The following is a 12,483-nucleotide window of genomic DNA, read 5'->3' as shown; positions in this document are numbered from 1 at the left end:
CCCCTATCCTCTCCCCCCCAACCCCCTTCGCCTCTCCCCCACCCACCGCCCTCTCCTGTCCCCCCCTACCCCCCCTCTCCTGTCCCCCCCCCTCCTCTCCCCCCCACACCTCTCCTCTCCCCCACCCACCGCCCTATCCTGTCCCCCCACCCCCCTCGCCTGTCCCCCCCCACCCCCTCTCCTCTCCCCCTGCCCCCTCTCCTCTCACCCCAGCCCCTCACCTCTCCCCCCCCAACCCCCTCTCCTCTCCCCCCAACCCCCTCCTCTCCTCACCTCCACACCCCCCTCGCCTCTCCCCCCACCCCCTCTCCTCTCTCCCCCCCCTCTCCTCTCTCCCCCCCTCTCCTCTCCCCCCCTCGCACCCCCCTCTTCTCCTCTCCCCCAACCCCCCCCTCTCTTGTCCTCTCCCCCCCACCCCCCTCTCTTCTCCTCTCCCTCCCACCCCCTCCCTCTCTTCTCCTCTCCCCCCCCACCCCCTCTTCTCCTCTCCCCCCCACCCCCCCTCTTCTCCTCTCCCCCCACCCCCCTCTCTTCTCCTCTCCCCCCCCACCCCCCCTCTCTTCTCCTCTCCCCCCCAACCCCCTCTCTTCTCCTCTCCCCCCTCTCTTCTCCTCCCCCCCCCCACCCCCCTCTCTTCTCTCCCCCTCTCTTCTCCTCTCCCCCCCACCCCCCCTCTCTTCTCCTCTCCCCCCCACCCCCCCCTCTTCTCCTCTCCCCCCCACCCCCCTCTCTTCTCCTCTCCCCCCTCTATTCTCCTCTCACCCCCCACCCGCCCCTCTCTTCTCCTCTCCCCCCTCTCTTCTCCTCTCCCCCCAAACCCCCTCTTCTCTTCTAACCCCCTCTCTTCTCCTCTCCCCCTCAACCCCCCCCTCTCTTCTCCTCTCCCCCCCACTCCCCTCTTCTCTCCCCCCTCTCTTCTCCTCTCTCCCCCCACCCCCTTCTCTTCTTCTCCTCTCCCCCCCACCCCCCTCTTCTCCTCTCCCCCCTCCCCCCCACCCCCCCTCTTCTCCTCTCCCCCCACCCCCCCTCTTCTCCTCTCCCCCCACCCCCCTCTTCTCCTCTCCCCCCCCCACCCCCCCCTCTTCTCCTCTCCCCCCCACCCCCCCTCTTCTCCTCTCCCCCCACCCCCCCTCTTCTCCTCTCCCCCCACCCCCCCTCTTCTCCTCTCCCCCCCACCCCCCCTCTTCTCCTCTCCCCCCCACCCCCCCTTCTTCTCCTCTCCCCCCCACCCCCCCTCTACTCTTCTCCCCAACACCCCCCTCTCTCCCCCCACCCCCCCTCTACTCTTCTCCCCCAACACCCCCCTCTCTCCCCCCACCTCCTCCCCCTCTCTCTCCCCACCCCCCTCCCCCCTCTCCCCCCCCCACACCCTCCCCTCTCTCCCCCCAACCCCCCTCTTCTCCTCTCCCCCCCACACCCCCCTCTTCTCCTCTCGGCCCCCACCCCACTCTTCTCCTCCCCCCCACCCCCCTCTCCCCCCCACCCCCCTCTTCTCCTCTCCCCCCCACGCCCTCTTCTCCTCTCCCCCCCCAACCCCCCTCTTCTCCTCTCCCCCCCCACTCTTCTCCTCTCCCCCCCACACCCCCTCTCTCCCCCACCCCCTCCCCCCTCTCTCTCCCCACCCCCTCCCCCTTTCGCCTCCTCCCCCCCACCCCCCTTTCGCCTCCCCACCCCCCTTTCGCCGTCTCCTCCCCCCACACCACCCTCGTCTCCTCCCCCCACCCCACCCTCCTCTCGCCTCCTCCCCCCCACCCCCTTTTCGCCTCCCCCACCCCCCCTTTCGCCACCTCCTCCCCCCCACCCCACCCTCGTCTCCTCCCCCACCCCAACCCCCTCTCGCCTCCTCCCCACCCCCTCTCCTCCCCCTCACCCCCCGACTCCTCCCCCCTCCCCACCCCCGTCTCCTCCTCCCCCCACCCCCCTTTCGCCTCCCCCCACCCCCCTCTCGCCTCCTCCCCCCCACCCCCCTTTCGCCTCCTCCCCCCCCACCCCCCTTTCGCCTCCTCCCCCACCCCCCTTTCGCCACCTCCCCCCGACGCCTCCTCCCCCCTCGCCTCCTCCCCTCCACCCCCCACCCCCCTTTCGCCTCCTTACCCCCCACCCCCCTTTCGCCTCCCTCCTCCCCGCCACCCCCCTTTCGCCTCCCTCCTCCCCCCACCCCCCCTTTCGCCTCCCTCCTCCCCCACCCCCCTTTCGCCTCCTTCCCCCCACCCCCCCTTTCGCCTCCCTCCTCCCCCCTCCCCCCCCTTTCGCCTCCTCCTCCCCCTAACCCCCCTTTCGCCTCCTCCTCCCCCCCACCCTTTCGCCTCCACCCCCCCTTCGCCTCCTCGCCCCCAACCCCTCTTTCACCTCCTCCCCCCACCCCCCTTTCGCCTCCTCCCCCCTAAACCCCTTTCATCTCCTCCCCCACCCCCCTTTCGCCTCCCCAACCCCCCTTTCACCTCCTCCCCCCCACCCACCTTTCGCCTCCCCCCCACCTCCCTTCGCCTCCACCCCCCCAGCCCCCTTTCGCCTCCTCCCCCACCCCCCTTTCGCCTCCTTCCCCCCCTCCCCCCCTTTCGCCTCCTTCCCCCCCACCCCCCTTTCGCCTCCTTCCCCCCCACCCCCCCTTTCACCTCCCTCCTCCCCCCCACCCCCCTTTCGCCTCCTTCCCCCCCACCCCCCTTTCGCCTCCTCCCCCCCACCCCCCTTTCGCCTCCTTCCCCCCACCCCCCTTTCGCCTCCCTCCTCCCCCACCCCCCTTTCGCCTCCTCCCCCCACCCCCCTTTCGCCTCCCTCCTCCCCCACCCGCCTTTCGCCTCCTCCCCCCCCACCCCCCCTTTCGCCTCCTCCTCCCCACCCCCCTTTCGCCTCCTTACCCCCCACCCCACTTTCGCATCCCTCCTCCCCCCACCCCCCTTTCGCCTCCCTCCTCCCCCCACCCCCCCCTTTCGCCTCCCTCCTCCCCCACCCCCCTTTCGCCTCCCTCCTCCCCCCACCCCACTTTCGCCTCCTTCCCCCCCCACCCCCCTTTCGCCTCCTTCCCCCCACCCCCCCTTTCGCCTCCCTCCTCCCCCTCACCCCCCTTTCGCCTCCTCCTCCCCCTAACCCCCCTTTTGCCTCCTTCCCCCCCAACCCCCCTTTCGCCTCCTTCCCCCCCACCCCCCTTTCGCCTCCCTCCTCCCCCCCCACCCCCCTTTCGTCTCCCTCCTCCCCCCACCCCCCCTTTCGCCTCCTCCCCCCACCCCCCCTTTCGCCTCCTCCCCCCACCCCCCCTTTCGCCTCCTTACCCCCCACCCCCCTTTCGCCTCCCTCCTCCCCGCCACCCCCCTTTCGCCTCCCTCCTCCCCCCACCCCCCTTTCGCCTCCCTCCTCCCCCCACCCCCCTTTCGCCTCCTTCCCCCCCACCCCCCCTTTCGCCTCCCTCCTCCCCCTCACCCCCCTTTCGCCTCCTCCTCCCCCTCACCCCCCTTTCGCCTCCTCCTCCCCCCTAACCCCCCTTTCGCCTCCTCCTCCCCCCCACCTTTTCGCCTCCACCCCCCCCTTCGCCTCCTCGCCCCCAACCCCCCTTTCGCCTCCTCCCCCCACCCCCCTTTCGCCTCCTCCCCCCTAAAACCCCTTTCATCTCCTCCCCCCACCCCCCTTTCGCCTCCCCAACCCCCCTTTCACCTCCTCCCCCCCACCCACCTTTCGCCTCCCCCCACCCCCCTTTCGCTCCACCCCCCAGCCCCCCTTTCGCTTTCCTCGCCCCCTAACCCCCCTTTCACCTCCTCCCCCCACCCCCCTTTCGCCTCCTCCCCCCCTAACCTCCCTTTCATCTCCTCCCCCCACCCCCCTTTCACCTCCTCCCCCCACCCCCCTTTCGCCTACTCCCCCCCTCACCCCCCTTTCGCCTACTCACCCCCCACCCCCCCTTTCGCCTACTCCACCCCCACCCCCCTTTCGCCTCCTCCCCCCCACCCCCCCTCACCTCCACACCCCCTTTCGCCTCCCCCAACCCCCCCTTTCGCCTCCCCCCAACCCCCCCTTTCACCTACTCTTCCCCCCCCTTTCGCCTCCCCCCCACCCCCCTTTCGCCTCCTCATCCCCACCTCCCCTTTCGCCTCCTCCTCCCCACCCCCCCTTTCGCCTCCCCCCACCCCCCTTTCGCCTCCTCTTCCCCACTCCCCTTTCGCCTCCTCCCCCCCTTTCGCCACCACCCCCCACCCCCCTTTCGCCTCCTCCCCCCCCACCCCCCTTTCGCCTCCTCCCCCCACCCCCCTTTCGCCTCCTCCTCCCCCCCCACCCCCCCTTCGCCTCCCCCCCACCACCGCCCCTTCGCCTCCCCGCCACCCCCCCTTTCACCTCCTCCCCCCCACCCTTCGCCTCCTCCTCCCCCCCCTTTCGCCGCCTCCCCCCACCCCCCTTTCGCCTCCTCCCCCCCACCCCCTTTCGCCTCCTCCCCCCACCCCCCTTTCGCCTCCTCCCCCCCACCCCCCCTTTCGCCTCCTACCCCCCACCCCCTTTCCCCTCCTCCCCCACCCCCATTTCGCCTCCCTCCTCCCCCCACCCCCCTTTCGCCTCCTCCTCCCCCCCTAACTCCCCTTTTGCCTCCTCCTCCCCCCCCACCCTTTCGCCTCCACACCCCCAGGCTCCTTTCGCCACCACCCCCCCAGCCCCCTTTCGCTTCCTCGCCCCCTAACCCCCCTTTCACCTCCTCCCCCCACCCCCTTTCGCCTCCTCCCCCCTAACCCCCCTTTCATCTCCACCCCCCACCCCCCTTTCGCCTCCCCCCAACCCCCCTTTCACCTACTCTTCCCCCCCCTTTTGCCTCCTCCCCCCCACCCCGCTTTCGCCTCCACCCCCCCAGCCCCCTTTCGCTTCCTCGCCCCCTCACCCCCCTTTCACCTCCTCCCCCCACCCCCCTTTCGCCTCCTCCGCCCCTAACCCCCCCTTTCATCTCCTCCCCCCCACCCCCTTTCGCCTCCCCCACCCCCCCCCTTTCGCCTCCTCATCCCCACTCCCCTTTCGCCTCCTCGCCCCCCCTTTCGCCTCCGCCCCCACCTCCCCCACCCGCCTTTCGCCAACTCCTCCCCCCACCCCCCTTTCGCCTCCTCCCCACCACCGCCCCTTCGCCTCCTCCCACCACCGCCCTTCGCCTCCTCCCCCCCCCACCCTTCGCCTCCTGCTCCCCCCCACCCTTTCGCCTACTTCCCCCCACCCCCTTTTCACCTACTCCCCCCCACCCCCCTTTCGCCTCCTCCTCCCCCCCACCCCCCTTTCGCCAACTCCTCCCCCCCACCCCCCTTTCGCCTCCTCCCACCACCGCCCCTTCGCGTCACCCACCCCCCTTTCGCCTCCTCCCCCCCCACCCTTTCGCCTACTTCCCCCCCCACCCCCCTTCGCCTCCTCCCCCCCCAACCCCCTTTCGCCTCCGCCCCCCCAGCCCCCTTTCGCCTCCTCCTCCCCCACCCCCCTTTCGCCTCCTCCACCCCACCCCCCTTTGCCTCCTCCCCCCCACCCCCCCTTTCGCCTCCTCCCCCCCACCCCCCTTTCGCCTTCTCTCCCCACCCGCCTTTCGCCTCCTCCCCTCACCCCCCTTTCGCCTCCTCCCCCCACCCCCCTTTCGCCTCCTTCCCCCCCACCCCCCTTCCGCCTCCTTTCCCCCACCCCCCTTCCGCCTCCTTTCCGCACCCCCCTTTCGCCTCCCTCCTCCCCCCACCCCCCTTTCACCACCCTCCTCCCCCCCTTTCGCCTCCTCCCCCCCCACCCCCCGTTCGCCTCCCTCCTCCCCCACCCCCCTTTCGCCACCACCCCCCCAGCCCCCTTTCGCTTCCTCGCCCCTAACCCCCCTTTCACCTCCTCCCCCCACCCCCCTTTCGCCTCCTCCCCCCCCTAACCCCCCTTTCATCTCCTCCCCCCACCCCCCTTTCGCCTCCTCCTCCGCACCCGCCTTTCGCCTCCTCCCCTCACCCCCCTTTCGCCTCCTCCCCCCACCCCCCTTTCACCTCCTTCCCCCCCCATCCCCCTTTCGCCTCCCTCCTCACCCCACCTCCCTCCACCCCCCCTTTCGCCTCCCCCCCACCCCCCCTTTCGCCTCCTCCCCCCCACCCCCTTTCGCCTCCTTACCCCCCACCCCCCTTTCGCTCCTCCCCCCCCACCCCCCCTTTCGCCTCCCTCCTCCCCCCACCCCCCCTTTCGCCTCCCTCCTCCCCCCACCCCCCTTTCGCCTCCTTCCCCCCCCACCCCCTTTCGCCTCCTTCCCCCCCACCCCCCTTTCGCCTCCCTCCTCCCTCACCCCCCTTTCGCCTCCTCCTCCCCCCTAACCCCCCTTTCGCCTCCTTCCCCCCCAACCCCCCTTTCGCCTCCTTCCCCCCACCCCCCTTTCGCCTCCCTCCTCCCCCCCACCCCCCTTTCGCCTCCCTCCTCCCCACCCCCCCTTTCGCCTCCCTCCTCCCCCCACCCCCCTTTCGCCTCCTTCCCCCCCACCCCCCTTTCGCCTCCTTCCCCCCCACCCCCCTTTCGCCTCCCTCCTCCCCCTCACCCCCCTTTCGCCTCCTCCTCCCCCTAACCCCCCTTTCGCCTCCTCCTCCCCCCCACCCTTTCGCCCTCCACCCCCCCTTTGCCTCCTCGCCCCCTAACCCCCCTTTCACCTCCTCCCCCCACCCCCCTTTCGCCTCCTCCCCCCTAAACCCCTTTCATCTCCTCCCCCTAAACCCCTTTCATCTCCTCGCCCCACCCCCCTTTCGCCTCCCCCCAACCCCCCTTTCACCTACTCTTCCCCCCCTTTCGCCTCCTCCCCCCCACCCACCTTTCGCCTCCACCCCCCCCAGCCCCCTTTCGCTTCCTCACCCCCTAACCCCCCTTTCACCTCCTCCCCCCACCCCCCTTTCGCCTCCTCCCCCCTAACCCCCCTTTCATCTCCTCCCCCCACCCCCCTTTCGCCTCCTCCCCCCACCCCCCTTTCGCCTACTCCCCCCCCTCTCGCCTACTCCCCCCCCTCACCCCCCTTTCGCCTACTCCCCCCACCCCCACTTTCGCCTACTCCCCCCCCACCCGCCCTTTCGCCTACTCCCCCCACCCCCCTTTCGCCTCTCCCCCCCACCCCCCTCACCTCCACCCCCCTTTCGCTCCCCCCAACCCCCCCTTTCGCCTCCCCCCAACCCCCCCTTTCGCCTCCCCCCAACCCCCCCTTTCACCTACTCTTCCCCCCCCTTCGCCTCCACCCCACCCCCCTTTCGCCTCCCCCCACCCCCTTTCGCCTCCCCCCCACCCCCCTTTCGCCTCCCCCACCCCCCCTTTCGCCTCCCCCCACCCCCTTTCGCCTCCCCCCCACCCCCCTTTCGCCTCCCCCACCCCCCCTTTCGCCTCCTCATCCCCACTCCCCTTTCGCCTCCTCCCCCCCACCCCCCATTCGCCTCCCCCCACCCCCCTTTCGCCTCCTCTTCCCCACTCCCCTTTCGCCTCCTCCCCCCCTTTCGCCACCACCCCCCCACCCCCCTTTCGCCTCCTCCCCCCCACCCCCCTTTCGCCTCCTCCCCCCACCCCCCTTTCGCCTCCTCCTCCCCCCACCCCCCTTTCGCCTCCTCCCCACCACCCCCCTTTCGCCTCCTCCCCACCCACCCTTCGCCTCCTCCTCCCCCCACCCTTTCGCCTCCTCCCCCACCCCCTTTTCACCCACTCCCCCCCCACCCCCCTTTCGCCTCCACCCCCCCACCCCCTTTTCACCCACTCCCCCCCCACCCCCCTTTCGCCTCCTCCTCCCCCCCACCCACCCCTTGCCCCCCCCCTTTTGCCTCCACCCCCCACCCCCCTTTCGCCTCCACCGCCCACCCCCCTTTCACTTCCTCCTCCCCCCACCCCCCTTTCGCCTCCTCCACCCCACCCCCCTTTCGCCTCCTCCCCCCCATCCCCCCCTTTCGCCTCCTTCCCCCCACCCCCCCTTTCGCCTCCTTCCCCCCACCCCCCCTTTCGCCTCCTTCCCCCCACCCCCCCCTTTCGCCTCCTCCTCCCCACCCCCCTTTCGCCTCCTCACCCCACCCCCCTTTCGTCTCCTCCTCCCCACCCGCCTTTCGCCTCCTCCCCTCACCCCCCTTTTGCCTCCTCCCCCCACCCCCCTTTCGCCTCCTTCCCCCCACCCCCCTTTCGCCTCCTCCCCCCCTTTCGCCTCCTCCCTCCCCCACCCCCCTTTCGCCTCCTCCCCCCCACCCCCCCGTTCGCCTCCCTCCTCCCCCCACCCCCCTTTCGCCTCCTCCTCCCCCCACCCCCCTTTCGCCTCCTCCCCCCACCCCCCTTTCGCCTCCTTCCCCCCCACCCCCCTTTCACCTCCTTCCCCCCCACCCCCCTTTCGCCTCCTTCCCCCCCACCCCCCTTTCGCCTCCCTCCTCCCCCCACCCCCTTTCGCCTCCCTCCTCCCCACCCCCCTTTCGCCTCCTTCCTCCCCACCCCCCTTTCGCCTCCTTCCCCCACCCCCCTTTCGCCTCCCCTCCCCCCACCCCCCTTTCGCCTCCCCTCCCCCCACCCCCCTTTCGCCTCCTCCTCCTCCCCCCCACCCTTTCGTCTCCACCCCCCTCAGCCCCCTTTCGCCTCCTAAACCCCCTTTCGCCTCCTCCTCCCCCACCCCCCACCCCCCTTTCGCCTCGCCCCCCCCACACCCCTTTCGCCTCGCCCCCCCCACCCCCCTTTCGCCTCCTCCTCCCCAACCCCTCTTTCGCCTCCTCACCTCACCCCCCTTTCGCCTCCTCCTCCCCCACCCCCCTTTCGCCTCCTCCTCCCCCACCCCCCTTTCGCCTCCTCACCTCACCCCCCTTTCGCCTCCTCCTCCCCCACCCCCCTTTCGCCTCCTCCTCCCCCAACCCCCTTTCGCCTCCTCCTCCCCCACCCCCCTCTCTTCTCCTCCTCCGCCTCCCCCCACTCCCCCTCTTCTCCTCCTCCCCAACCCCCCTTTCGCCTCCTCCTCCCCCACCCCCCTTTCGCCTCCTCCTCCCCCCACCCCCCTCTCTTCTCCTCCTCCCCCACCCACCTCTCTTCTCCTCCTCCACCCCCCTCTCTTCTCCTCCTCCCACCCCCCTCTCTTCTCCTCCCCCCACCCCCCTCTCTTCTCCTCCTCCCACCCCCCTCTCTTCTCCTCCCCCCACCCCCTTTCTCCTCCTCCCACCCCCCCTTTCTTCTCCTCCCCCCACCCCCCTTTCTCCTCCACCCCCCCCTCTCTTCTCCACCCCCCCCCTCCACCCCCCCCTCCACCCCCCCCTCTTCTCCTCCTCCCCCCCTCTCTTCTCCACCCCCCCTCTTCTCCACCCCCCCTCTTCTCCACCCCCCCCTCTCTTCTCCACCCCCTCTCTTCTCCACCCCCTCTCTTCTCCTCCTCCCCACCCCCCTCTCTTCTCCTCCTCCCCCCCACCCCCCTCTCCTCCTCCCCCCCACCCTTCTCCTCCTCCCCACCCCCCTCTCCTCCTCCCCCCCCACCCCCCTCTCCTCCTCCCCCCCACCCCCCTCCTCCTCCCCCCCACCCCCCTCCTCCTCCCCCCCACCCCCCTCCTCCTCCCCCCCACCCCCCTCTCTTCTCCTCCTCCCCACCCCCCTCTCCTCCTCCCCCCCACCCCCCTCCTCCTCCCCCACACCCCCCTCTCTTCTCCTCCTCCCCCCCACCCCCCTCTTCTCCTCCCCCCCACCCCCCTCCTCCCCCCTCTTCTCCTCCCCACACCCCCCCTCTCCTCCTCCCCCACACCCCCCCCTCTCCTCCTCCCCCACACCCCCCCCTCTCTTCTCCTCCTCCCCCCCTCTCTTCTCCTCCTCCCCCCCCACCCCCCTCTCTTCTCCTTCTCCCCCCCCCCCACCCCCCCTCTCTTCTCCTCCTCCCCCCCCCACCCCCCTCTCTTCTCCTCCTCCCCCCCCCACCCCCCCTCTCTTCTCCTCCCCCCCACCCCCCTCCTCCTCCTCCCCCCCCACCCCCCTCTCTTCTCCTCCTCCCCCCCCCCACCCCCCCTCTCTTCTCCTCCCCCCCCCCCCCCACCCCCCCTCTCTTCTCCTCCCCCCCACCCCCCTCCTCCTCCCCCCCCCACCCCCCCTCTCTTCTCCTCCCCCCCACCCCCCTCCTCCTCCCCCCCACCCCCCTCCTCCTCCCCCCACACCCCCCCTTCTCCTCCCCCACACCCCCCTCTCTTCTCCTCCTCCCCCCCACCCCCCTCCTCCCCCCTCTTCTCCTCCCCCCCACCCCCCTCTTCTCCTCCCCCCTCTTCTCCTCCCCCCTCTTCTCCTCCCCCCCACCCCCCTCTTCTCCTCCCCCCACACCCCCCCCTCTCCTCCTCCCCCAACCCCCCCCTCTCCTCCTCCTCCCCCAACCCCCCCCTCTCCTCCTCCCCCAACCCCCCCCTCTCCTCCTCCCCCACCCCCCCCCCTCTCCTCCTCCCCCACCCCCCCCCTCCTCCCCCACCCCCCCTCTCCTCCTCCCCCACCCCCCCCCTCTCCTCCTCCCCCACACCCCCCCCCTCTCCTCCTCCCCCACCCCCCCCCCTCTCCTCCTCCCCCACCCCCCCCCTCTCCTCCTCCCCCACACCCCCCCCTCTCCTCCTCCCCCACCCCCCCCCCTCTCCTCCTCCCCCACCCCCCCCCCTCCTCCTCCCCCACCCCCCCCTCTCCTCCTCCCCCACCCCCCCCCTCTCCTCCTCCCCCACCCCCCCCCTCTCCTCCTCCCCCACACCCCCCCTCTCTTCTCCTCCTCCCCCCCCTCTCTTCTCCTCCTCCCCCCCCCACCCCCCTCTCTTCTCCTTCTCCCCCCCCACCCCCCCTCTCTTCTCCTCCTCCCCCCCCACCCCCCCTCTCTTCTCCTCCTCCCCCCCCACCCCCCTCTCTTCTCCTCCTCCCCCCCCCCACCCCCCCTCTCTTCTCCTCCTCCCCACCCCCCTCTCCTCCTCCCCCCAACCCCCCTCTTCTCCTCCCCCCCACCCCTCTCTTCTCCTCCCCCCACACCCCCCCCCTTCTCCTCCCCCCACCCCCCTCTCTTCTCCTCCTCCTCCCCATCCCCGCACGGCCTCTCTTACCCAGGAGCAGCAGTTTCAGTTCCCTGCGCGCATCCCGCTTATCCCGGCGAAGCTGCCTCTCTATCTCGGCGTTGATTCTCTTGGATTCTTTCGCCTCTTCACTCAGGCAGCACGCCATGATAAAGTCGAGAGTCATGAAGCCTGAGGTATTTTTTTTGAGGGGGGGGGGGGGGGATTCTCCTCACAGAAAGGCCAACATGGAGGGAGGGAGGCGGAAGAAAATCGGGGGAAAAAACACTCTGCCAAGAACCCCCCCCTCCCTGGTTATTTTTCTTTCACTGTGGAGACATGATCCTCCTCCGACAAATATTTCTCCCTCTCAAACTCTTGTGCCACCTCCTTCCCAGGGATTTTTTTTTCTCTTCAGATGTTTTTTTTTTAAGTCGTTTCTTCTTTTAATTACACGTATAATTTTTTTTTTAAAAAACAAACAATAATAAAATGTCTCCTCGCCGGACTCTTACTCTCCCTCCCTCTCACACACATCTACACTGCGCTGCACCCCCTCCCCCTGCTCGAGCCAACTTGACGGCCGGAAGCGAAGGCTGAAGGAAGGGTGTGTGTGTGTGTGTGTGTGAAAGACCGGGAGAAAGGCGAGTGCGCAAGCGCGCCGGCGCGGAATTAAAGGGGGGGGGGCGGGGGTTGTGGAACTGGCTGGAGCGGGAAGAGCGGGGGGCGAGGGCGGATTTGACTGATATTGGGTTCCGACCAATCGGGGGGCGAGGAAGGGACGGGTGACGCGGAGGGAGGGGCGGTGGGCGGGACATCCGCTGGTGGCGCGCCCGCGCGCGAGCCCTGACGGTTGCCGGCCCCGCCACAACGCGCGCGGATGTCCCGCGCATGCGCCGGGGCGGCGGAGGAGGTCGACGGTGCGAAGGTTGGCTCGCTGTCCAAGGTTGGCCGTTTGATTGAGCATCACACGCGCACTTTATGATTATAGATATATGTATATATTATAGATATGTATAGAGGCATATAAATATTTTGCAGGATACATCATTTCTCAGAAGTTGGGAACAACTCCCATTTATTTGTCATGGGTTGCCAATCTGTCGGGATAGGCAACAGCACCTCCTCCACAATAGCCCTCAGCACTCCGCGGAGCCCCGCAAGGATGTGTGCTCAGTCTTCTACTGTTTTCCCTATACGCACATGACTGTGGCAAGATTTAACTCCCAGCGCAGTCTGTAAGTTTGCGGATGATATGACTGTGGTGGGCCGTATCTCCAACAACGACGAATCAGACTACAGGAGGGTTGCATGGTGTACCGAAAACAACCTCTCTCGAAATGTCAGAAAGACCAAGGAACTGATCATCGACTTCAGGAAGCGCAGCACGACACACACTCCCGTCTGCATCAATGGCTCCGAAGTGGAGATGGTCGATAGCTTTAAGTTCCTGGGGTCCCCATCACCAACAGTCTGTCCTGGTCCACTCACTTTGATGCAGTCAAGAAAGCCCAACAACGTCTCTACTTCCTATGGA

General features: G+C 70.1%; 1 protein-coding gene across 1 annotated transcript in view; it reads right to left on the bottom strand.

The window, feature by feature from the left end:
• The window catches only part of LOC140394925 (guanine nucleotide-binding protein G(q) subunit alpha), a 156,977-nt gene extending 145,444 nt beyond the window's left edge, over nucleotides 1–11,533 (bottom strand). Inside the window, exon 1 of the mRNA XM_072482118.1 lies at nucleotides 10,998–11,533. Coding sequence (XP_072338219.1) covers nucleotides 10,998–11,133 — 136 coding nt within the window. The 5' untranslated portion in view covers nucleotides 11,134–11,533. The remainder of the gene's footprint in view (nucleotides 1–10,997) is intronic.
• Nucleotides 11,534–12,483: the final 950 nt, after the last annotated feature.

Source organism: Scyliorhinus torazame, chromosome 18 (assembly GCF_047496885.1).
Source record: "Scyliorhinus torazame isolate Kashiwa2021f chromosome 18, sScyTor2.1, whole genome shotgun sequence".
Lineage (NCBI taxonomy): Eukaryota > Metazoa > Chordata > Chondrichthyes > Carcharhiniformes > Scyliorhinidae > Scyliorhinus > Scyliorhinus torazame.
This window is presented reverse-complemented; position numbering and strand designations above follow the sequence as displayed.